Raw genomic sequence first — 23,048 nt, forward strand, 5'->3', positions numbered from 1 at the left:
TACAATTTAGCAAAACACCAATGACATCAGAGAGATTAAATGCATTAGTCCTCTCCTCCCAAGAATCATTTTGACAGCGAGACAACTGAATCAACTCTCCTGTCATCTCAATTTTAGTTTCGGACGCTCATCGTGGACAACAGATTTCTAAACCACTTACAGGAACAGCTTTATACAAAATGATTATGCTGTGACTGTTTGACCACACATACGCACACACACACACACTTCTACAATGTTAGTCCAAGGTTAGATCAAGTGTGTTTGTCCGTCTCTGTATGCACTGTGTGCTTTTCTCCCTCCCTTATTCAGAAATGTACACAGCAGTAGTTTAATCTACAAACGGCACACATCCTTCCTGGCACTCGTCACATCTTTCTCTGTGTGCTGCTCATTTTTATGAATGCTCAACGTGTCATTTATGTCATTCTGTGTGTGTGTGTGTGTGTGTGTGTGTGTGTGTGTGTGTGTGTGTGTGTGTGTGTGTGTGTGTGTGTGTGTGTGTGTGTGTGTGTGTGTGTGTGTGTGTGTGTGTGTGTGTGTGTGTGTGTGTGTGTGTGTGTGTGTGTCTTTGGAACTAGAGGTACGGTCTTTTTTTCTTGCATGTCTCTCTCAGGGTTGATTCAGAGAAATATGGAGGGCTGGTAAATTATGCATCACTGTATTGGTGGATTTTTGTTTATTTTACGCTTGGCTATACTGAAACTGCGACTGGGGCAACACAAGGGCAGCCGTGGGCTACATTTACGGGCTGTTGACTCATTGAGATCGTAGCCTTTGGTCTGTCTTTCATCCCAATGCAGGGAACAAAAAAGGACATTGTTGTCTTTACCACTATTTGTGTGAGTGTAACCTTGTTTGTCTTATGAAGCGTGTTGTCACAGGTCTAAATTGAGAGTGATCTGTTTTGAAAAGTAATTTTTTTTAGTTCATGGTTCGGCCTACTAGAATCTCAAGGACGATATCAAACTCTATTCCCTGTTGCTTTGACATCATATTCTTCCTCTGTCCTAGCTCAGCTCAGCAGGACTTCAGATCACCAACGCAAACAAAAGAAGTACTACCTTTTCCCTGCTGTATTTGTCTTAAGGCGCTGACACTCCAACCCGATTATTGGCCGGCGAGGTCGGTGACCCGAGTCAGTTTGGAGTGTTCCGTGCCATCGTCGGTCGGAGGAGCCGTCGGCGTTCACTTGGGCCGATTTGACTTGTTGAATCGGCCAGTGGGGAGTCGGACTCAATGATCAATTACCGGAAATGACGAGCGGGATGAGCGTGACGAACGCCTCTCAAAATCTGATGAAAATCTTTTAAACTGACCTTTGTCGATCTGAAATGGAGACAGATTCAGCAACTGCACGGCCTGTTTCTCGTTTAAAATGTTTTCAGAAACACGTTTCGGTGAACTATTTTTGTAAAATATGAGATTGTATTCCGAAGGAGCTGCCATTATGGTCTGGCTTTGTAATTCGGGAGAAGCCAGACCCACGTGACACGTTCGTCATTTCCGGTTTTCATGTTTTGGGGCGACAATACAGATTAGCACCGCCTGCTGTTATGGAGACGCAGAATGTACGCTCAAGTCGGCGTCGCTTCGGTGTGTTCCGAGGCCCTTTTTGGACCAACGGGAGCCGAATGATCAAGTCTGAGTGCCTGGTCTGCCGACGGTCGGCCGTCGGGTTGGTGTGTCAGAGCCTTTACAGATACATTAGGAAATGGATGTACACAAATATATTCTACAATTTCTGACTTATTGTTCTGTTTGTCTTTTTCAGGTGAGTTTATCAAGGCTTTGTATGAGTCAGATGAGAACTGTGAGGTGGATCCATCCAAGTGTTCCTCAGGTGACCTGCAGGAACACCAGAGTAACCTGAAGATGTGCTGTGAGCTGGCCTTCTGCAAAATCATCAACTCATACTGGTAAATACTGGAACACAGCTTTCATCTGTACTGTTCCAGACTAGGAGCGTGTACTGGCACAAACTTTACTTCTAATATCCAGACTTAATTAATATGTATTCTGCTTTATTACGTGTAATACAATACAAATGAGAAGAAATTATTCATAGCATCAAAATCTCTTGTTTCATGTATTGTCTCCTGGAAACAGACCTTAATCACAGTTAAATCAGTGCCATTGATTACAAATATAAAGCATACGAAATGATACATATTAAAAACACAATTCACAAAGTGTATTACAGTGCGGATCAGTGGCGGGCCGTGTATTTTACACCTGGGCCTTCAGTACTATCCTACAGCAATTAAACCACCTTCAAATAACATCACCATGACACTAGGGCGTTATCGTGTGGAATAAAGTGATTTAACACAAGAGACATAAATTGTGTAATTGAGATGCATAATAAACTGGGCCTACAATAACGTGTAGGGTACAACATATAACATATTCTTTACATATTAATATATCATCATGTTTTAATGTCAAACATACATGTGGAAGTCACAGTGAATCCTTAAGCTTAACTGTATGTGTGGATGGCTACCATAGTGGCTACCCTATCATAAGTATATGACGTTTTTTGCGAATAGTCCGATTTATCTTTGCTAATATGTTGTATTCATGTTGATGTATATTTTTTAGACATTACAATTTTATTTGGCGGGGCGACTTTCCAAAATGTATTAAACAATAATTTGGCCACCCCCCTGCAGTGACTCTGAGGACGCCCTAGGGGTCGTGGACACCCTCAAGAAGTGATAGCTAGTAAAAATCATTTTACTTAGATGCATAAAAATGCTCATCATTTCAAGTAAAAAGTCTATCCTCCTTTCTTTCGATAACTTTGCATCTAAGAATCTAAACAAACTTGAACTAACATTACTGCTACGGTATGTGATGCTAGCTAGTTTTGCTTCAGTTGGCTAACTGCCCTGACAAATGCCGACTTAGGTGGCGACGGCCTGTCAAAGAATACACCCAACATGGCAAACTCGAAATTTGATTGGCTAAAGAATATGACAACCGACAACATTGTCACTATTTGCCTAAACAGCAGCAGAGGGATTCTCTCTCTCTCTCTTTCTCTCTCTCTCTATATATATATATATATATATATACACACAGTAAATATGTGCAGACAGGTCCACCAAAAGCCTATTTAAAATAGTAGTCTTGTTCAGAACTTGGATATGTGACTTTATAAAGCAACTCTGGAAATCAAAAATGCTCTTAAGACCCAACTTCGGAGTAAAACTTTACTAAAAAACAAGAATAATGTATCAAGCATCTTACTCCTACTCAGAGCAAAGTGTAGGAATAACCTTTCAGAGCAGCTCTCCAGGGATCAAATGATTAATCACATGTACTCTCCAATCAGAGACAAGGATTTCATTTCAAAAAGATCTCAAACTTTTGTTTGTGTAAACTGCTTAAATGACTGCAGTATATATAGTTTATTTATAAGAAGCGATGCAATTATGCTGAAATGGAAACAAAATAAACCAAACTGGAGTTGCAAAGACATTCTGAGTAATGAGACTTTAGAACCACAAGATGTATGGAAAGTGATTGCAATCAAATCAGTAGCAGCTTCCTTCTTGCTGTTTGCACCCCTGACAAACGCAACAAAAAAAGAAGAAGGAAAAAGCAGTGTGACATCCTATCAAAGGTTGAAATCAAATGCAAATAATATGCTCAAACTACGCTGATCGCTTCAGCAAATGTGTTGTGATTCATCATGACCAGTTTGTTTTTTACAATCACTCCCCAAACGTCTCAGAAGGTATGTGCTCACCTCTGTTTCTGTACTGCAGTCCTCTAGAATATATGCCTAACCAACATAAGAGACTTCTGGTGCTCTCTTAAATTTAACAGCATTTTTTTAGTCATTACACTACTCACGTTCGGGAGTAGGAATGAAAGTTAAGAATCTGGGAAATGGGAATATATACAAGGAGAACAAGGAATATGCCAAAAACAGACTTCTTTGAGCCACCTTTGTATACTTCAAGCTAAGGAATGCTTCTAACATTTTAGTGTCTACTCCCTCCACACACACTGAGGTTTGATGACGTAAAGAGGCATTTTGGTCCTCTCTTAAAAAACAACTTCTGTCCTGTCTCTTTTTCTCCACAGTGTGTTTCCACGAGAACTGAAGGAGGTCTTTGCGTCATGGCGACAGGAATGCAGCAACCGGGGTCGACCGGACATCAGTGAGCGTTTGATCAGTGCGTCCTTGTTCCTGCGGTTTCTCTGTCCAGCCATCATGTCCCCCTCACTTTTCAATTTGATGCAGGAGTATCCAGATGACCGCACAGCACGTACACTCACGCTCATCGCTAAAGTCACCCAAAACCTGGCAAACTTCACCAAGTGAGTGGTTTGTTGTTTTTGTGGTGTGTTTAGCTAATGGGACCACATAACTCTTTCCTAGCTTTTCAGTGGAGAATTGTGGAATTTTCTAAAACAAATAAATAAATAACATTTCTGCATTACTCTTTGTCCCCGTTTCCCTTTCCTGTCCCTGTTTGCCATCAGATTTGGTAACAAGGAAGAGTACATGTCATTCATGAACCAGTTCCTGGAGCACGAGTGGACCAATATGCAGCGCTTCCTGCTCGAAATCTCAAACCCAGAGACAATCTCCAACACGGCAGGCTTTGAGGGGTACATCGACCTCGGCAGGGAACTCTCCACCCTGCACTCCCTCCTCTCTGAGGTTGTGTCCCAGATGGACCAGGTACTGAAGATGGCATAATATTATTTAATATAATAATATAATTTCAGTGCACAGCAAAGCCACCACCGTGCTTTGCAGGATACAATAATCAACATTCTGTAGAAAACAATTCAAATTATTCTGAAAATTGTAATGCATGTGTTTCTATGAAAAATAAAAAAATATAAATATATATATATATATATATATATATATATATATATATATTATTTTTTTTTATTTTTTTTTTATCTATTCTGTAGATTTCAGAAAGGCTTCAACTTTTACACAAGGTCCAAAGGTCTTTAATAAATTATCACAAGCTCGAGGATTTGATTCATGCTAAGACTACATTAGGATGTTTATCGTACATCAATCAATAATTCATTATTGCATTACATAAATGGTGCACAAGCGGAGAACACTGTAAAGCCTCAGAGGTTCGGTGAGGCATATTAATGGATTTACAAGGACATTTACATTAGCTCTGGTAGCAGATGGGAAGCTGGTAATAATTAGACGGCAGATTTTTTTTGGGGGGTAGAGCATCCAGCTCTCTGAAACAGTGTCTTTCAATAATTCAGGGAATCACAGTGAGTCTGGTTGATCTGGTTGGTCCGGCCTAATTCATTTTGCAGTATGTTGTCTGAATAAGAAAGTTGATTGCATTGAAAATATGTAAATATCAAATTCAGCGTAACAGCACGGAAATTATATCCAAGTAATGCCCTAACCGAAGTGGTCCAGAGTAAGATTTAATTTGGCTTCAAACTTAATGGTGTCTCTTTCTTCCCAGAGTGCAGCATCCAAGCTTGGTCCTCTGCCCAGGATCCTGCGGGAGGTGAACACAGCTCTGTCCAACCCGTCCTGTGTCCAGATGACACCCGGACAGTCCTCAGAGCATATGGGCTCGCCTCCCGCTGAGGCAAGATGCAGCATCTCCACCGGCCTGCAGAAGATGGTCATAGACAATGACCTTTCAGGGTAAGAAATATTTAAGATCTCATCTAGAACACACACACACACATATTAATGTATGCAGATGACTGTATTGTATGTTATTTTTGAATCATGAATAAAAGATTGTAACATAATTAGATGTCGTGTGCAAAATATGGCGGGACCTCCTAATTAAAATCTAGGATCACAAATATACTTCAGATTTAAATGTTCTGGGGGTCTCAAAGATTGAGCCTATTATTTTCTATTTATCTATAGTGGAAATTGCAATTGCATGTGGAAGTGTTCGAGTGAGCAGCACAGAAAAGACAACTGACAGTGAACAGGCAGCTATTGTATATTGGTTCCTCTGCATATTTAAAAAACTTTATTAGAGTCTTTGAAATGCAATATATATAATTGACTGCATGTAAAAAATATCAGTACTTATTGAACCAGTGTTTAAAAAAAAAAAAAGTCCTTAAACAGTCCTTATATTACTAAACCAACAAAAAAAATGGGTGGCTTCTTGCAACCTTTGGAACAGCTCACCAGTTTGTAGAAGGTCAGTTACCAATAAATCTGTAACCTGTTGAAAACACGGAGGGCGCTTTGCCTCCGCCATAGATTGTGTTCTCAAACTACCGGTTCTGCTGAGTGTTAGTGTTTGTCAGCCGAGGCCACGACACAGGGAGAGTGTCACCCCCGCTTGTTTACATCAGCCAGATGAAACCTCGTTTACTCTCCTGCGGATGAATACACACTCTGACAGCACCTTATCTCGCTTATCACCTGTCCTCTTACTCCCTGGCAGAACAATGGCAAGGTGACACTTAGAAAGATTAACATGAAGGCACAGGCACCCACAGGAGGAGAGATGAATGAGTAAAAGCCAGACATAAACGCCAGTAAACACAACACCAGAACACAGGCAGGCAGATGAGATCATATTGTACATAACAGGAAGCGAGTCCGACGGCCGGTATCGTTATGGTAATCAGGGGCCCAGGATCAATAGAACTAATTAAATGTTGCCCCTATGTGACCTGCTGTCAGAGCCTATATCACAGTATATATATATATATATATATATATATATATATATATATATATATTTGCTCGTATATTGATGTACGTGTGTTTCTGTGCATGCTGTATCCTCATCAGCAAGCTGTGAGACTGAAACAGCGTTCGAATAAGCTCACGATTCTCACCTAATTGCTTCTCATTCCCCACCTTGTGACATGAACAAAAAAGTAGGAGCAAGAAAAGGAGACAGTGCCAAGATTGAGAGAGGGAAGAAATTGAGCAGAATGAAGAGGAAAGAGAAAGAAGTTAGGAGGGGAGGGTAATGGAACAGAGGGAGAAGGACACAGAAAGAGGGAGGAGAAGAGCGTGATGTGAATAATAGAGATTATTGGAAGATAAATCACGTCTGTCAAGGTAATCTTCTTCTGGGAATAAAGCCTCCATCTGCCGGCTGAAGGAAAGGAAGAAAGGGAAGGTGGGGGGACGAGGGACAAAGCAAACGAGTGCAGAGGCCACACATTTTCAAAAACTGGCCTTAGGACTTTTTTTTCTACTTCTAATGTTACCATAGCTAAGCATTTTAGCTTAATGCTAATCTACTGTTTAGGTTTGCTGTTTGTCTGTAATGACCAGTATCTCATGGTGGCTGATGTTAGCAAATGTTCCTCTTGTTTTACTGTTACTGTTAGTACTTCCTTTAGTTTAACAGTAGTTTAGCATTTAGCAGTGTCTACTGTTAATCAACAGTTGCTGTGCCTAGTCTTGCTTTAAGTTTCTCTTAGGTTCCATATAAGGTTGTTTCTAGCATTTGAAATCTAAGAATTATTTTATTGGTGATTTTAATAATTGTATTTTTTCGTTAAATTCTGATTACTGATCTTATTACATATTTTGTGTCATATGTTGCTACACATTGCTGCCTGTTTTGACTAGGACACAGAGTTTTAATCTCAAAGAAGCTTTCTTTACAACGATTTGATTATGCATTTACATTTAAATACAGGGAAAACTACAGAATTATATTTTACCTTTTTTGTGGGTCCACAGCTCAAGGTTATCACTTGTGACTTGTGTGAGTTTAATTGGCCGAGGTTTTGAAAATGCACACCAGATTGACTTTATTTTTTGGTCTGTCTCTTTCAGATTAGTTGACTTCACCAGGTTACCCTCCCCTACCCCAGAAAATAAGGACCTATTCTTTGTGACAAGGAGCTCAGGGATCCAGCCTTCCCCAGCACGCAGTTCAAGCTACTCTGAGACCAATGAACCTGACCTGGGCATGGCCAATGGCAGCAAGAGTCTGTCCATGGTGGACCTCCAGGACCCCCGCAGTCTGGAAGGTGGCCCAGGTCCCAGCGCCTCAGATACCCTGGGTGAAGGCCTAACCTCCGGGGGAGGCTGGTCAGCCAGAGTCCCACAGGGCAACGTCCCAGGAGGTCCCACTCTGAGGAGGCTAGGCCAGAACCCCACAACCCTGGCCACAGAAAGCACCCCAGGCCGACCCGCCCAGCTACTAGCCCCCCTCTCCTTCCAGAACCCAGTCTACCAGATGGCGGCCTGCCTGCCTGTGTCCCCTCGTGGAATGACCGACTCAGGCTCAGAGTGCCACAGTTCTGTCAGTTCCCATAGCAACAACGAAGACGGACCAGCAGGAGGGAAGCATGCCTTCCTGAACCACGGTGGAGGTGGAGGAGGTGGAGGTGGTGGGAGCAGCGGGGATGAGTACACCAGGCGTTCGGGGGAGTTCAACCGCCGACAGCTGTCCCTCACAGAAACACAGCACCAGCCCACCGTCCCCAGACAGAACAGTGCGGGCCCGCAGCGGAGGATAGACCAACCTCCGCCTCAGAGCATTACTCGGGGCCGCACCCCCCCGAATCTGCTCAACAGTGGACCGTACCCCCGGCCCTCCTCTGGCAACATGATGACCTCTTCACCCGACTGGCCTGGCAGCGGCGCACGGCTACGACAGCAGTCCTCTTCCTCCAAAGGGGACAGTCCTGAGACCAAGCAGAGGGCTCAGCACAAACAGGTATGGGACTCGCTCTGCAGCGTACACATACAGTACAATAATTGAGGATGATATTCATTAGGCTGTTATTCAAGACAGCCAACTATAGCTGTCATAGTCTATGTAATCACCTGGAATTACAGTCATGGAAAAAAAAATCCTATAATAAAACGCCCATTTGTCTCATAGCATGTTGAAAAAGGCTGTGTGGGGGCACCGACACTCACATTGTGCCCTTATGAACTATAGTCATTGTGCATGTAATAACAGTAATTTGCATACAGGCAGCTCATCACTATGTCACTGTTTTACTGGTCAAGTTTAATGGGCTGAGAATGAGGGTGGTGGAAGCACAATTATCATCTTATTAACTAGCGATATATGCGCACTCACACATGCTCACAAGGCAACGAAAAACCGACCTCATGGATGCCAACAGATATAGGATATTGCTGGATTGGTGCGTTGATAGAGTATGTGTGTCAGTGTGTGTCGTCACAGTGGGAGGTTTCCATTTCTTCAATGCCTTCGCTGGTAAGTCTATGTTCAATATTGGCAGGTCAGAACTATAGGCCGTAATTTAAAACACTGGTCAATGGTTGCCCTTGGTAACTGGCTGAAGGGTAGGGCATTTGCATATTAATCATAATGATCTGCTCTCTTCTCTATGGAATATTCTACAGGATTGACTGATGGCTCCAAATTTGCATGTTATTGGAATTTAGCACACATGTTAATTTTGGTGGTTGAAGCAGCAAACTTAAGTCCAGAACCTTAAATGTGTACATTTTTTTATTTTTATTTTTTTCATTGTACTATCTTTTAAATGCCGGTCCCTCCATTGCTCTGGTCCAGAGTGAAATATCTCAACGGCTATTGGATGTATTGCCATGAAATTATACACATGAATGGTCCCCAGAGAATGAATCCTAACAACTTTTGTGATCCAGTGACCTTTTCTTCTAGCGCCACCATCAGGTCAAATTCTTTACTGGTCCAGTTAAATATCTCGGCATTTACTACGTGGATTGGTTAATACTTTGTACAAACATTTAAGGTTCCCAGATGATGAATCCTACTGACTTTGGTGATACCCTGATCTTTCCTCTTCTGCCACCATGAGGTTGACATTTGTGGTTTTGAGTGAAATGTCTTGACAGCTAATGGATGGATTGCCGTGTAATCTGGTACAGACATTTGTGTTCCCTTCAGGGTGGACTTTCGGTGGTCTAGCTCCATCATCAGGACAAAATTGTGATTTGTCCGATACTTGGGTTCATGACCACATACATGCAAACTAATCATTCCCATCAGCCTCAAGTATACTTTGTGATTACTGCTAATTAGCTAATGTTAGCATGCTACATGCTAAACTAACACAGTGAAAATGGTAAACATTGGTAAACACGCGCCTGTTTTTTTTATACTACTGGGGGATGCCAAAGTCTGGAATATATTTAAATGCTGCATAGTGGCTTTAAGTTGCTTCAAATTTTAAGTTAAATTGCATGTGCAAAAAAGATAAAATAATAAAAAAAATGTATATATAAGATGTATGGAGTTATATCTTAATTCAATCTGTTTGAATTCAAATTAACTTTTTCTAACAGGTTCTCAATGAATTGACATCAGTCACTAATGAGGGTACTAGTTAAGTTAAGTTGTTAGACATTTTATCTGTAGGCTGACACACAAAAAAATGTGATTTTTTCCGTTTGTAGTTCTGATATTTCAGCCTTTACAAAAGCACTTAATGCTAATGAAAGTGCTGGACTATAAAAATAAAACATCCTACGTTTCCTCTCATGTACTGAAACAGCCCACGGCCACCTTCTCTACTCATCTGTACATCAGATGACTGGCAGATAGAAACAAACACACCTTCACTGATAGTGTCTGCCTCCAGGCTCATTTCATTTCTCTCATTTAAAGTCTTACTGTATTTACCTTCCTTGCTGCTAGTATGAGACTGTAGGCGGACACACTCGCACGTGTTTAAGTAAGTGCTTCGAGGTGTGTGCTCCAGTGTATGCGTGAGCTTGAAGACAGAGGTGTGTATCCATTCCACCTGCTGCTTTCAGTCCAGTTGATTTGGTGCATTTCAAGCTTATTTCTGTTGTTTCTGTGCTGTTATTGCAACCTGCCCCCTTCCCCTCCCTGTCACTTGCACTCGGCTCATGTGTGCGTGTGTGTGTGTGTGTGTGTGTGTGTGTGTGTGTGTGCGTGTGTGTGTTTGTGTGCGTGTGTATTGTGTTGTGTTCACTAGGCCCCCTCCCCAGTGAACCCTAGTGCGCTGGACCGCACAGCAGCCTGGCTATTGAATATGAATGTGCAGTATTTAGACCATGAGGGGATGGAGCCCGAGTCACTGAGAAACAGAGAGGATCTGACTCAGGTGGAGAAGGTAACTTGCCTCCTCATCCAACCTTTGACCTTTACCAACCCCCCTCCCTTTCACAATCCACCTCAACCTTTCTGCCCTTATACTCCCACTTAACTATCCTTCCTTTCTTTACCCCTCATTAGTTCCCGCATACCCCCTCCTCCTTAAAACACCCTTTCTCCACTTAATTGTCTGATGGATTTATTCCAACTCCCTTTCCTCTAAACCTGAGGTCTCGTAGACATACCCAAATTGTCACTTAAAGTCATAATATGCGCATTTATTACATAAAATTGAGGTAAATAGGACATATTGTGCGTCTGTCTGGCTCTGCATGTGACCCCATAATACCTCAATCTCCTATTTTCTCGAAATTGGCTTTTCAGTTCGAGGATGCTTTATTGCCTTTTTCACAGCCAACAGAGTGAGCTCGGTTTTGGCTATCAACAGCAGGAAAGTCATAGCAATAATGGCAGAAGATAGTTTTTAAAGTCAAAATAACTGTGAGGCTAAATATAGCAGGCAAGAAAATCAGCATGTTTGTCAGCAGGAGCCAGTATTGAATATCAGGACAAGGGTTATTTTCATTATTGATTAATCTGCTAAAATTATTTTCTCGATATACCTATGTCTATGTCAGAAAATAGTTTTTAAAAATACCTGTTATTCTCCCCAACAGCCCAAGGAGATGTATCACTTGTGTTATTTGACCAACAGTCCAAAACCAAAATAATTCCAGTTTACTATCAAATATGACATGAAAAGCATCAAATTCTCACATTTGAGTAGATGGAATGTTTAGTCTTTTTACCTGAAAAATAACTAAAACAATTAATAATAATTACAGCTGTCAATCAATTAATCTTCTAGCCATTGGATATGAACAACTTAGCTAACAATACACTTCCTGTATTGTATCTGTTATATAAATGAAGAATAACTTCTAAAAATACTCCGTGCAGTGATACTTCATCAATGTTAAATATTGTTAGTTTTAACCTTCCTACTTTATTTATAAAATGTCCCTCAACCTTGAATAACTCCACACAACTTTCCCCCCTTTCTTAGCATTTTTGGAATGAACTTAAAAGCCCAAAGCAGGTGTGTGTGTATGTGTGTGTGTGTGTGTATGCACATGCAGTACATCCACACAGACATGTTAAGCTTGTGTGCGCTTGCATCTATGTGAGAGATGGAGACAGAAAGAGGCTTTCTGCTGCTTCCACTGCCTATGTTCCTGCTTTTCTTCTCAGCAACCTTTACAACTGTTCACCCTCTGCTTTGCTTCCATGGTCCCCCATTTTTATTTATTTTTTTCCATCCATAATGAATACAAACCTGTCATCTTAACATAGCTCATACGTTATGGAAGCCAGCAGCCCAGGCAGAGAGAGCAACCAAAGAAGGCAATAACTTCAGTCTTAACAAAGAAGCCGCAGCCAACCTAAAATAGCAGAGCAGCAACATGAGAAGGATCGGAAAACAGTACATCTTCCACAGCAGCTTAGACGCAGGCTGCAGCTAATGGTCTGTACAGTCTTAACAAAACAGGCCCACAGTGGCCATTTTATGCTTTCACATCCATTTACATATACTGTATGTATTCAGTGATCTGTAACAAATTAGGGAATGCATTTGTCTTGTTAGGTGGAGTAGACTTAAAAATAGAAATTCTAATAAATTTAATTATTTGCTCATTTAGATGAACACAAGTAAGTGCAATAATAACATACTTTCCTTTTTTTAATTTAAAAACAAATGCTATTTGACATTTAATTTCCCAGTTGAATACCACTGAATACGTATAAGAGCAAGCATAGCAAATGTGAAACACAGGAAGGTTGAATTTCTTTTTATCTTGATGTCGGATTCTGCATGAAGTTGAGGATGAATGTTTCAGTCTTTAGGAAGGATGTGAGTTTTTTTTTCTTTATTGCCAGATTACACAAAATGTGCAACTGCATAAAAAAAAGGAAACGGAACCAAAAATCAAATAGAAATGTCATATACATCATTTTATATATTAAGAAAGAAAACTAAATTAAAAAGGGAACCAACAGTGCTAATGTCTTTTCCAAAAAGCATTCAAAAAATCATGAATTAAATACTTTAGCTGTATTACAGAAAATATGATTAATGACCCAACTTATTGATTTCATCGATCATCTATGTCATAACCATATTATGACATTTCTATAATTCACCTAAGTTTAATGACCTTCTTTAATATTTAATTATGGGTCTCATAATCAAAACACATAACTCCATCATCAGCAACATTTGGATTCTTGATGTTTAATTCTTTAGCTTATTCACTCCATTTCCAAATGTATTAACTGAGTATCCATCAGTTTAGGTGGTGTTATGCCAGAAGTACTACATTTTGGTTTAACTGCTTGTTTAATTTGCATTATTTGTGTGATCAAAATTTATATTTTTGAGGTGATAAATATGGCTATAAAATCTCCCTCCAGTATTTGGAAACTTGTCGTTTCACAGGTTTGGTTTCTTCATCCATTTTCCCAATCTCTTTCTTTTAACAGTCCTTCTAGCTCCGAGTTCCATTTGGACTTTTAATTGTGTCCTGTGAAAGATGCGAGTTCAATGTTGTTATGGTTGCAAATACAGTCTACCTTGATCCTCATCAGGTGTAACACCAGGACAGCAGGTGCACAGATGCATCTGTTCAAACCACCTTTGTTTTCCAACTGTCTTTTGTCCTGTTCTGTGTTATCAATATTCAGATGTGTTAATTATATTTGTTGTTCTAATGCACAAAATCAAAGAACAGTAGCAATAAAAAACACTGAGATAATATACCGTCTGTTTTATAATCCGTTACAACCATCAAAGATTAAAATACTCACATCTCCCACCAAAATACAGACATTTATGAAAGGTCAGTGATGCAAAGGCACAGGGTATTTTTATTACACAAAAAATTGAAATGTAGTCAAAATATGCTATGAAACGTGTTAATGTTGGACTAAGATGTTTTCAATGCTGCAGTTAAATAAAGACAGAGAAGAGGGGAACATCTGATTAATACTGTGTGTTTCTGTTCCGACAGATTTGATTTCCTCCTTATATGTTTCAGATAGATGTAGAGGATGCAGGTACGAGAGAAGAGTGCAGAGCAGGGGTCTGCCATTAAGTTAAACCATAGGCCAGTGTTTTTTTTCAGCATTGTTTATTAGACTGCCAATGTTTGTGGAGTGGAAACAAACTTTATTTATTTCATGTAAGTATACATTTGAAATAGAAACGTAAGGGCTTCATTTCAGCACCATGCACTGCGCAGAACGAGACATAGTTTTCATGTTTTGCATGCCTCTCTTTACGCAGTATTAGTTATGAGGTCATATTTTTGTGGGTTTTAAATTAGTTTGTATTAACATTATCTACAGTAAATCTTATAAGCATAGGTTTTAACGTAAACTATCTAAGTTGGAGAGACAGATTTGTCCACCATTTGCCTACCACTGGTGGAGGGAAGGACATCAGGGGTACAGAGTAGATGTATTGTGTGTTTGAGAGAGAACAGTGCAGGACAAAGGCAGTTACAGATACAGTACATGTCATTAATTCTCAGGGGATCTAGTGACAAGAGCAGAGCGATATTACAGACAGAGAGAGTAGTGGAGAAAAGGGCGGAGGAGCCGATAAGATAAATCTATTTGAGGTCACCATTCCTCCTGGAAGGAGCGGTATGATGGGAAAAATGTCCCAGTGGTGGGCAGGGGAGTGACATGGAAAAATAAGTTGAAGGTGACAAGGACAGATAAATGATCCCAGCAGCATCCTCGCTGTATGTGTAATTGAATCTGCTCGTTCAGGGTGCTTTGATAGTTTGTCTTTCGCAGTGTTCTCTTTCAGTTATTGCTGAATAATGAGCTGGCTCATGTTCAGATATAATACAAAGATAAACTGTTCATTTTTATTTAGTTTTTTATTTAGTTTTGACAGTAATTTGTTGTTTTAAAAATGCCATTGATTGAATGATTGATACTTCAATTTGGATTTGTTTTAGAGAGTGAGTTACTCTCAGCTATAAGGAAGGAGACTTTTGACAAGGTTAATATCGTCAGCCAGAAAGACCAAGAAACATCAGTTAGGATGAAGCTTTACAAGATGTAGTATTTTCTTTAGCAACAACTGAAAAGACAAGGATTTAATCAAGTAAAGCAAACTGATTATACTTAAGGCTAATGATCTGATTACACCTTTTAGTCATGCTAGCAGCGTGGCTTTAGGAATGTCAATGTCGGTCAGCTGGACTGGATTGCCATTAGAATTTTGTACAGACATGCAGTCTGTACAAAGGAGTCCTGGACTCCTACTGATCCTGTACTGGCACAAAAAAAGATTTCTGAGAAATTGCCATAAAATTTAACCCGGACATTCATGTACCTTTTGAGGATGAATTGTAATATATTTGGCAATTGTTAAACTTTTCATCACATCAAAACCTAATTTGTCCTATACTTTGTTTTATGACCAAATTCCTGCAAAACTACTGACATTCCCAGCAGCTTCAGCTGCACTTTGTATTAACTGCTAATTAGCAAATGTTAGCATGCTAAGACTGTAAAACATGCTAAACATTAGCACGTTAACATTGCGAGCACGCAGATGTTAGCATTTAGCTCAAAGTACCACTGTGCTTTAGTAAAGCCTCACAGAGCTGCTAGCATGGCTGTAGACTCTTATTCTTGTTTCCGTGTCTGTAGTTTCACTCTCCCTGGTCTTCCAGTGACACGCTGACTGATCACGGTATCCCTCACTGTTAGAAGAAATGTGTTTTTCTATCCAGAAGAGATTTGATTTCTCCATTAGTTTCCCCCCCTTGCCTGAAGAAAACTCCTTCAAAAGCCTCTCTCAGGTCCAGCGAGAGGTCAGGGAGAGATTTTCAGAGCTTATTTCAGACTAGACTCCGACTTCACTGGTTGCATCCCTCCCTCCTCACCTACTCTTTGTCTTTATCCATCCTAAACATCCTTTCTTTTCTTCCTCTCACTGTTTATTGCCAGTTTAACATCTCAACAGGCCATTGGTTTCAGAGCTAAACCAGAGGTTTGACTGTTAGGAGTGTTTGATTGGAAAGAAAAATGATAATTTCATTAAAAAGGACGTTTTTCTAGGGCCAGCTATACAGGTCCAGAATGGAAGAACTATAATGAAAATGGCTTGGAAATGTGATTCCCTGTGTGACAGAAATTATACTCAACAGGACATAATCTCAGGCCTGATTGAGAGATTTCTCTTTTGTTTTTGTCGGCTATGGAACTGAAGAAGGGGACCTTGCTGATAGGGTTGATGCTGATGATGATGATCATGAGGATAATGACAACAGCGATGATGAGAATCTCCTCATCTCTCTGCTTCTTTGTTCAGTACCAGCAGGAGATCGCAGTGCTGCAGGAGAAGCTGCGGGCGTCGGTGCAGAAGCTGGAAGAGTACGAGGCCCGTTTGAAGGGTCAGGACGAACAAGCCCAGAAGGTGCTGATGGAGTACCAGGCCCGGCTGGAGGAGTCGGAGGAGCGCCTGCGCAGACAGCAGGATGACAAGGACCTCCAGATGAAGGGCATCATCAGCAGGTAGGGAGAAGAAGACGCTGTCGAAATGCCACTTTGCGTTCTGTTCTTGAGATTTTAATTACGTTTGTCTTGTTTGCAGGTTAATGTCGGTGGAAGAGGAGCTAAAGAAGGATCATTCAGACATGCAGGCAGTGGTAGACTCTAAACAGAAAATCATCGACGCTCAGGTCAGTTTGATCCTTTTTTTTGTTCATGTTCATTTGCAAATGTGTGGCAGCACGTACATCTGTCTTTAATTTCAATGTTAGTTGGGTTCCTTTTACAAGGCCTTAGGTTGTTGTTTTTTTATCCCACCTGCGCATGTTATTATCGTATTGTATATTTCCTCCATTTTTATTTTTTTTGCACAAATAAAGAAATACAAATAAAAGATATTTTCACATTTACAATACATTGACAGAAAATAGCTACCAACCCGCTGTGCTGGTTGCATATGGCTCTGTAGATACTTTGTGTCTGTGCGAGTCAAATTTGTATGTGCTGTCACTTGCGTCCTCTGCTTGAGGAAACAAAGGGTCACTGAAATACAAAGAGATGTTTAATTCATAGCCGTCTCAGCTCTGGCATTGACAAGCTTGAATGGCTGAGCAGAATTTCTCCCTCCCACTCGCTCTTTTATAAAACATACATTTACAAATTTCTTATCTAGTTTTCTGTCAACATGTCGCTCTTCTATAATCCATGTGGTTCTTATTCATATAGAACTGTTCAAAATCTGTCTTAGAAAACAAAAAAGTGTTGCTTTACAGCTGCGAGGAATTCTGAATGTTGATTGTTGGGAATGTAATTATAAATTAAGCAGAAAATGATTGTGTGGGTATAACTGTTGCAAGAACGGATTAAGCACCGCTGTAGTGTTTGTTACAGCTGTCTGTGGACACCATTTCTTCTATACGCTGGAAAACGTGTACATTATGTGCATGCGAACACAGACACACAGTTAAGCTCAAATGTGCCTCTTTGGAGATTAATGTCAAAGTGATTTTACAACTGAATTGGCGGGGAAAAAAAAAACAACGATGCTGCAACATGACATTTGCACAAACCCAGACACGGACTTCCATAGGTGATTAATCTCCTTCACGGCTGAAGTAATGAGACTTTGCATCTGCAAACAAACACGCCACAGTAAGGCAATAAGTTGTCTCCCTCAGTAAACAGGCATAGAGAATGAAAATAAAAAAAATCTCATTATGAAGACAATGAGGGAAGTTTGCTTCTGTGGCTCAGCGCTGCCTACATTATATAATTAACTCAGTGAGCCTCATGCAAGAACCACTCGTACAGAGAGATTCTTAAGTGCCACATAATTTGTTGCATTTTTCTCCCAATTAGAATCTTTTCTTGGGTACGAAAATGTATTAGTGGCCTAGACGTCATGTACAGATGTCTCCTGTAAAACACTTGTTCAACTTGAGAATCATATAATGCCTTCGTCTGAATTAATTTGGAGTTTAAATGTGTTACAGAAATCAATTAAATAAAAACTAAAACTGCATCATGGCTTGCCAATTTTTTCTTACATTTTGCCATTAGTAGTTTGGTGTGAAATCTTACATTTACAATTCCGTAGAAATTCTCACAGTCTTAATAGCCTCAGGGTCTTTATTGAAGTTGCTGTCCAAGGAAACATCCTCCATTAAAGAGCGTCATTTGGAATACGAAAGTGACGCTGCTAAATTTGTTCTTTTTTTTTTCTGCTGATTTCCGACCGCAGGACTTGAAGCTCTGCGGTGTACTTTTTGGTAACATTTTTGTGAATGAAACTTGCCCGCAAATGGAGCAGAGAAGGTAGCCTTATATGGTGATTTGGGGGCGTTGATAATGCTAATAATAAGGTCTTACTTATGCACACCTCCTCCCAACAGGTGAGAAGTTCAGGTTTAAACAAGCAATTTACAACAAGTTTGTGCAATTAAAAAAGGTTCTGTAACTCCAACTTGTACAATCAAGCCTCACAGAAAAAAGTAAGAGAGATTTAGGATAAGAAAACAAATATGTTCTTGCATGAGGCTCTTGCATAACCTCCACCTAAGTAGGAACAGATCATTGTGGCTTGTCTGTAAATATAGATTCTACAATATGTTTTCTAACTGTATTTATGTCTGTGTGCAGGAGAAGCGCATAGCATCGTTGGATGCAGCCAACGCCCGTCTGATGAGCGCTCTGAGCCAGCTAAAGGAGCGCTACAGCATACAGACCCGCAACGGCATCTCCCCCACCAACCCCACCAAACTGCAGATTACTGAAAACGGAGAGTTCAGGAACAGCAGCAATTGCTAGACAGACTGGCATCTGCCCCGAGTGCGTGTTGAGTGCCTGCGTGTGTACAGTTATTCAGTGAGAGGACATCTACATGCATGCATGGCTGCATGCCTGTTTGAAAGACCGCGACGGTTTGCGTGTGTTTTTAAACGCGGACAGAGTACTTTTGGAGGACATTTCAACTTTTTTTGGACACCAGTGGAGGAGTGAGGTCATCACTCTGAGGGGCCCAATTAGAAGAGGCGGGACTTCAGCGTAACAGACAGATCCCCAAGAGAACAAGATCACCAGACGGCCTTCGTTACGAGGGTGACGGTCAGAGGAGGCGGGGCAGAGCTTGTAAATATGAAACTCAAAGCTGTCTATCAGACAAACACTTTGCCAGTGGATGTATGCAGTCGCTGGGGCAATTCAAGAGCCTGCCTATGCCTGGGACAAACCACTATATAACCACACACAGTGACAACCGCCAGACACGGTCACCCTAGCAACCTTCCTCTCCTCCTCTCTCTCCTTATTCCCTTTTGACGACAACAAGAGGAAGAAGACAACAATAACACGCATTGAGAATGATCACGTTAGTTGTCTTGAGAAGATTCTACTTTCTACTGCTTTATTTTAAAGTCATTGTTTATAAAGAACCAAATAGAAGCTCAAAAATAGATATTTTTAGTCCAAGATTATCTTTATGTCCCTTTTCACTCCTTGGGTGTGTTCCTGAGCGTCCCGATGAGCCCTGCTTCCCCCCACCCCCCCTCCATCCCTATGTAGTGCACTTTGTGAGAAGCTATTGGTACATGAAACGCCTTAATTAAGGAACACACCTCAACTTTATCCCACAGCTAACCTTATTTCAGCAAAAAAAAAAGGCACAACTTATACTGTGGATTTGTAAAGGATACAAAAATAAAATTGTACACACATAAATGTATTATGAACGCTAAAGTAAATGAATTCTATGTAATACTATATTAATGAAATTTAATATAGATGTATGCATTTCTTTTCTTCTATAGAGTATACGCACATATCTATATTTGATAATCTCAAATATAAAGCAGCCCTTTATTTAGGAGTGAAATCTAGTTTTATTTTCTTCTCTTACGATTAAAGACTGTAGTGTGTAGCTTGCTTTAGAGCCCTGGAGGAGATCACATCGAGCAGTGATCAGCACCATTGCCTCAGTCACCCCTTCCAATCTCCATGACGCTTAACCCTTTACATACATTATGCACTACATTTGAGAGAAATGTCTGTACAATAGTTCTAACAGCTCTGGCGTAGCTTGCACATCTTGCACAGTCAAGTCAAGTGATCGGTTATTCTTCTGGTGCTTATCATTGCTCTTAAAGACATAGATCAATTAAACCCAGATTTAGATTTAGGTTTGAGGCATATGTGTGGTCTTCTCACTCTAGTAGCACAAGAGCTATTGAGCGACATGTGTTTAGACACGTCTCACTCATACTATACACTGGACTGGTGAGCCATTGTAATAATGGCCTCCTTAGTTACAACATTTTCTCTCTAACTGCTTTGTGGTAATGAAGTATGCTGCATCCAAACTGTGACTCTGTTAATCCAAGTGGTATCATCTCGCTCCTCTCTGTCTGTTTTTCTTACTCGCATCCACCCTCCCTCCATCCCTCGTTCTTCTGAATGTGAAGATACTAACTCCCAGTTGGTCTTAACATTGGGTTAGGTCCTTCTAATATTTCCTTGCATTGCTGTCATTGCTCCATACCATTTCAGCATCTGTATTTTGTATATTTTTGTACTCATTCTTCTTAACCAGTAAACAGACTGTATACATCAAGTGTGAGGCTCTGCATGCTTCATCCTCGCTCTAGAGCCAATGGTAGCGTCAGTATCACCATTTGTTCTCTTTTGTTGCCAATTCGAAGGTGATGATGATGATGATGATGATGAATGCTTTGCCGCAGACATATACAGTAAATATATGATAACCGAGTGCATCAAGAGGCTGGACAGCCTGGGAACGTGTAAATAAAATGCTCACACTATTTTTACCTAATGTTAACAGAGCTTTTTGTAAATGTATCTTGTGCTCAAACTCTGCTGTATCAATATGGATATTGTAAATACCAAATAGCTCAGTCGGTCATCTGTCCTCATATAGTAGAACTATACAATTAAATTAACCTTTCAGTGTTCTCCCTGTTAAAGCTATTGTTTTGTATTTAGAGTGTAATATCACTAGCCAAAAAAACTAAGTAGGAGTTTGACTGTTGGGAAGTCGTGGAGGATGCCATACAATCCTGTATGTCTCATCAGTCTGGCTCTATGCACTTTTACATTCAGTGGTTGGTGTTAATTATTAGCTTAATTCTTCTTTTTTAGCACAGCACCTGTTCCAGGTGTTTAAAAACGTGGCAAAGTTCAAAACCGAAGAAAGGGATTTTGGTATAGCTCATTCACAAACGGTTGTATTTATGTTTTTTTCCTTTTTGAATAGAAAGGAATAGCCTCAGACTGAAGATTCCTCTTGTCGCTAAATATCTGAGATATATGACTTTTCGCCTCAGCATATCTTAACATGCATTCAGTCCTAAAACAATATTGATGAACTGCAGAGATTAAAGCGAGGCTATGTTACTTTTAACAGAAGAAAGAATACATACTTTCAAATGAATAGCTGAATTCATTAGCAATAAAATGCACTATTGTTCAATTCAATACATTCAGAAGTTGCTTCTGCTAACTGAACAGCCTTATAGCTACATGGTCTTTTTTTTACCAGTAGCATTTGGGCGTAATGTTAGCTTAAATGTCCAAATTCAAGTAAATTTAAAGGCACTTTACTGATTCAGTTTGCTGACGTTATGACTCTTTCCGCATTTTAGCTAAATGCTAAACGGCACACGACTATTTAGCATTTACACTCGCTAAACATATGAAAATAGTGATGCTAACGTCACAGCCTACTTGGTCTGTTATGACAACTAGCTTTTGGTGGCTAAGGTTAGCTAACATTAGCAAATTGTTGGTTAATTCTTCTGTAAAAGCCACTTTTACTGAATTTGTTTGCAGACTTTTGAATCGTGTAACTGTTACAACAGCTTAGCATTTTAGCTAAATGCTAAACAACATTTTAGCTAAATGGTGAACTACTGTTTAGCATTTACACCATGGTTGTATTAAGAGAAGATTTACGCTAGCTAAAGCTAAACAGTTGGAAATTGTGATCCTAACAGTACAGCCATAGAAATATTTACCCAATCTGTAATAACAAGTAGCTTTTGGAGGCTAAGGTGAGCTAACGTTAGCAAATTTAAATGCATTTTGCTGCATGATAATTGCTGCATTACAGATTGAGTCCACGGATCTTTGATTCTCTTAACCTTTTAGCTTTATGTGAAGCTACTGTTTAGCTAAATTGTTAAGTGCCGTTTCACATTTCGTTAAAACAGAGGATTAGCATAACATAGTTTAGCAGTGGCGGTTGTTAAGCAAAATTACAGTCTTGCTTTAAACTGCAGTGTAGGCCTACAATAATAAAAGTCATGTATCAGTACATCTGCAACAAGTAAAGAGGACACACTCTTATGTTGGTTTCTAATTAGACTTCTCAGCTATTAGTTCATTTATTCCATCCATGTTCCCACAGTTCTAACTTAAAGAGTCAGAAAACCATGAGCTCACTCTTGACATTTCAGCCAGTTCTACAAAAGATCAATCAAATATATAAAGCTATAAATAAAGTAAAATATGTTGTATGTTTTCTATTATCTTGTAGAAAATACTTTTGTAAGTATGTTGAAAGTATAAAGTATTTGCTGGATTCTGCTTCCTTTGACGACAGTGACAAAACAATAATGTACAGAGGAACTTGTGTTGACAAAATGTGGCTGTGCAATTTATGTACATTTGCAACTAGACCTATTAAAGTTTTATTTAGCTATTTTAAAATCTTTGTTCTCTGTGACGTTTTGTGTATGTAAAAATTTAAATTAAGCTTAATTTGAGTGTGTGCGAGAAGAATCACATGTTCATTAAATACTTAAGCAGGCGTAGATAAATGACAAGCAGCAAGAGAGACCATGTTTAGACTCGAGGTCCAAAGGCAGAGTGGAGTGCATTATGGAGGGATGTGACAGACTGGTTTGAGCAGTGCCTACACCT

General features: G+C 40.0%; 1 protein-coding gene across 10 annotated transcripts in view; it reads left to right on the forward strand.

Annotated features, from left to right (window-relative positions):
• The window catches only part of LOC120545226 (disabled homolog 2-interacting protein-like), a 156,476-nt gene extending 133,641 nt beyond the window's left edge, over positions 1-22,835 (forward strand). For 8 of the 10 annotated variants that reach the window (XM_039779389.1, XM_039779388.1, XM_039779392.1 and 5 more), the window contains 9 exons: positions 1,775-1,919; positions 4,099-4,335; positions 4,501-4,702; positions 5,478-5,665; positions 7,793-8,681; positions 10,927-11,064; positions 16,438-16,640; positions 16,720-16,807; positions 18,756-18,923. In XM_039779389.1, coding sequence (XP_039635323.1) covers positions 1,775-1,919; positions 4,099-4,335; positions 4,501-4,702; positions 5,478-5,665; positions 7,793-8,681; positions 10,927-11,064; positions 16,438-16,640; positions 16,720-16,807; positions 18,756-18,923 — 2,258 coding nt within the window. Of the gene's footprint in view, positions 1-1,774; positions 1,920-4,098; positions 4,336-4,500; positions 4,703-5,477; positions 5,666-7,792; positions 8,682-10,926; positions 11,065-16,437; positions 16,641-16,719; positions 16,808-18,755 lie in introns of all 10 variants that reach the window. The other 2 variants (XM_039779387.1, XM_039779393.1) reach the window with 2 other exon arrangements.
• Positions 22,836-23,048: the final 213 nt, after the last annotated feature.

The sequence above is a fragment of the Perca fluviatilis genome, chromosome 17 (assembly GCF_010015445.1).
Source record: "Perca fluviatilis chromosome 17, GENO_Pfluv_1.0, whole genome shotgun sequence".
In the NCBI taxonomy this organism is placed as follows: domain Eukaryota; kingdom Metazoa; phylum Chordata; class Actinopteri; order Perciformes; family Percidae; genus Perca; species Perca fluviatilis.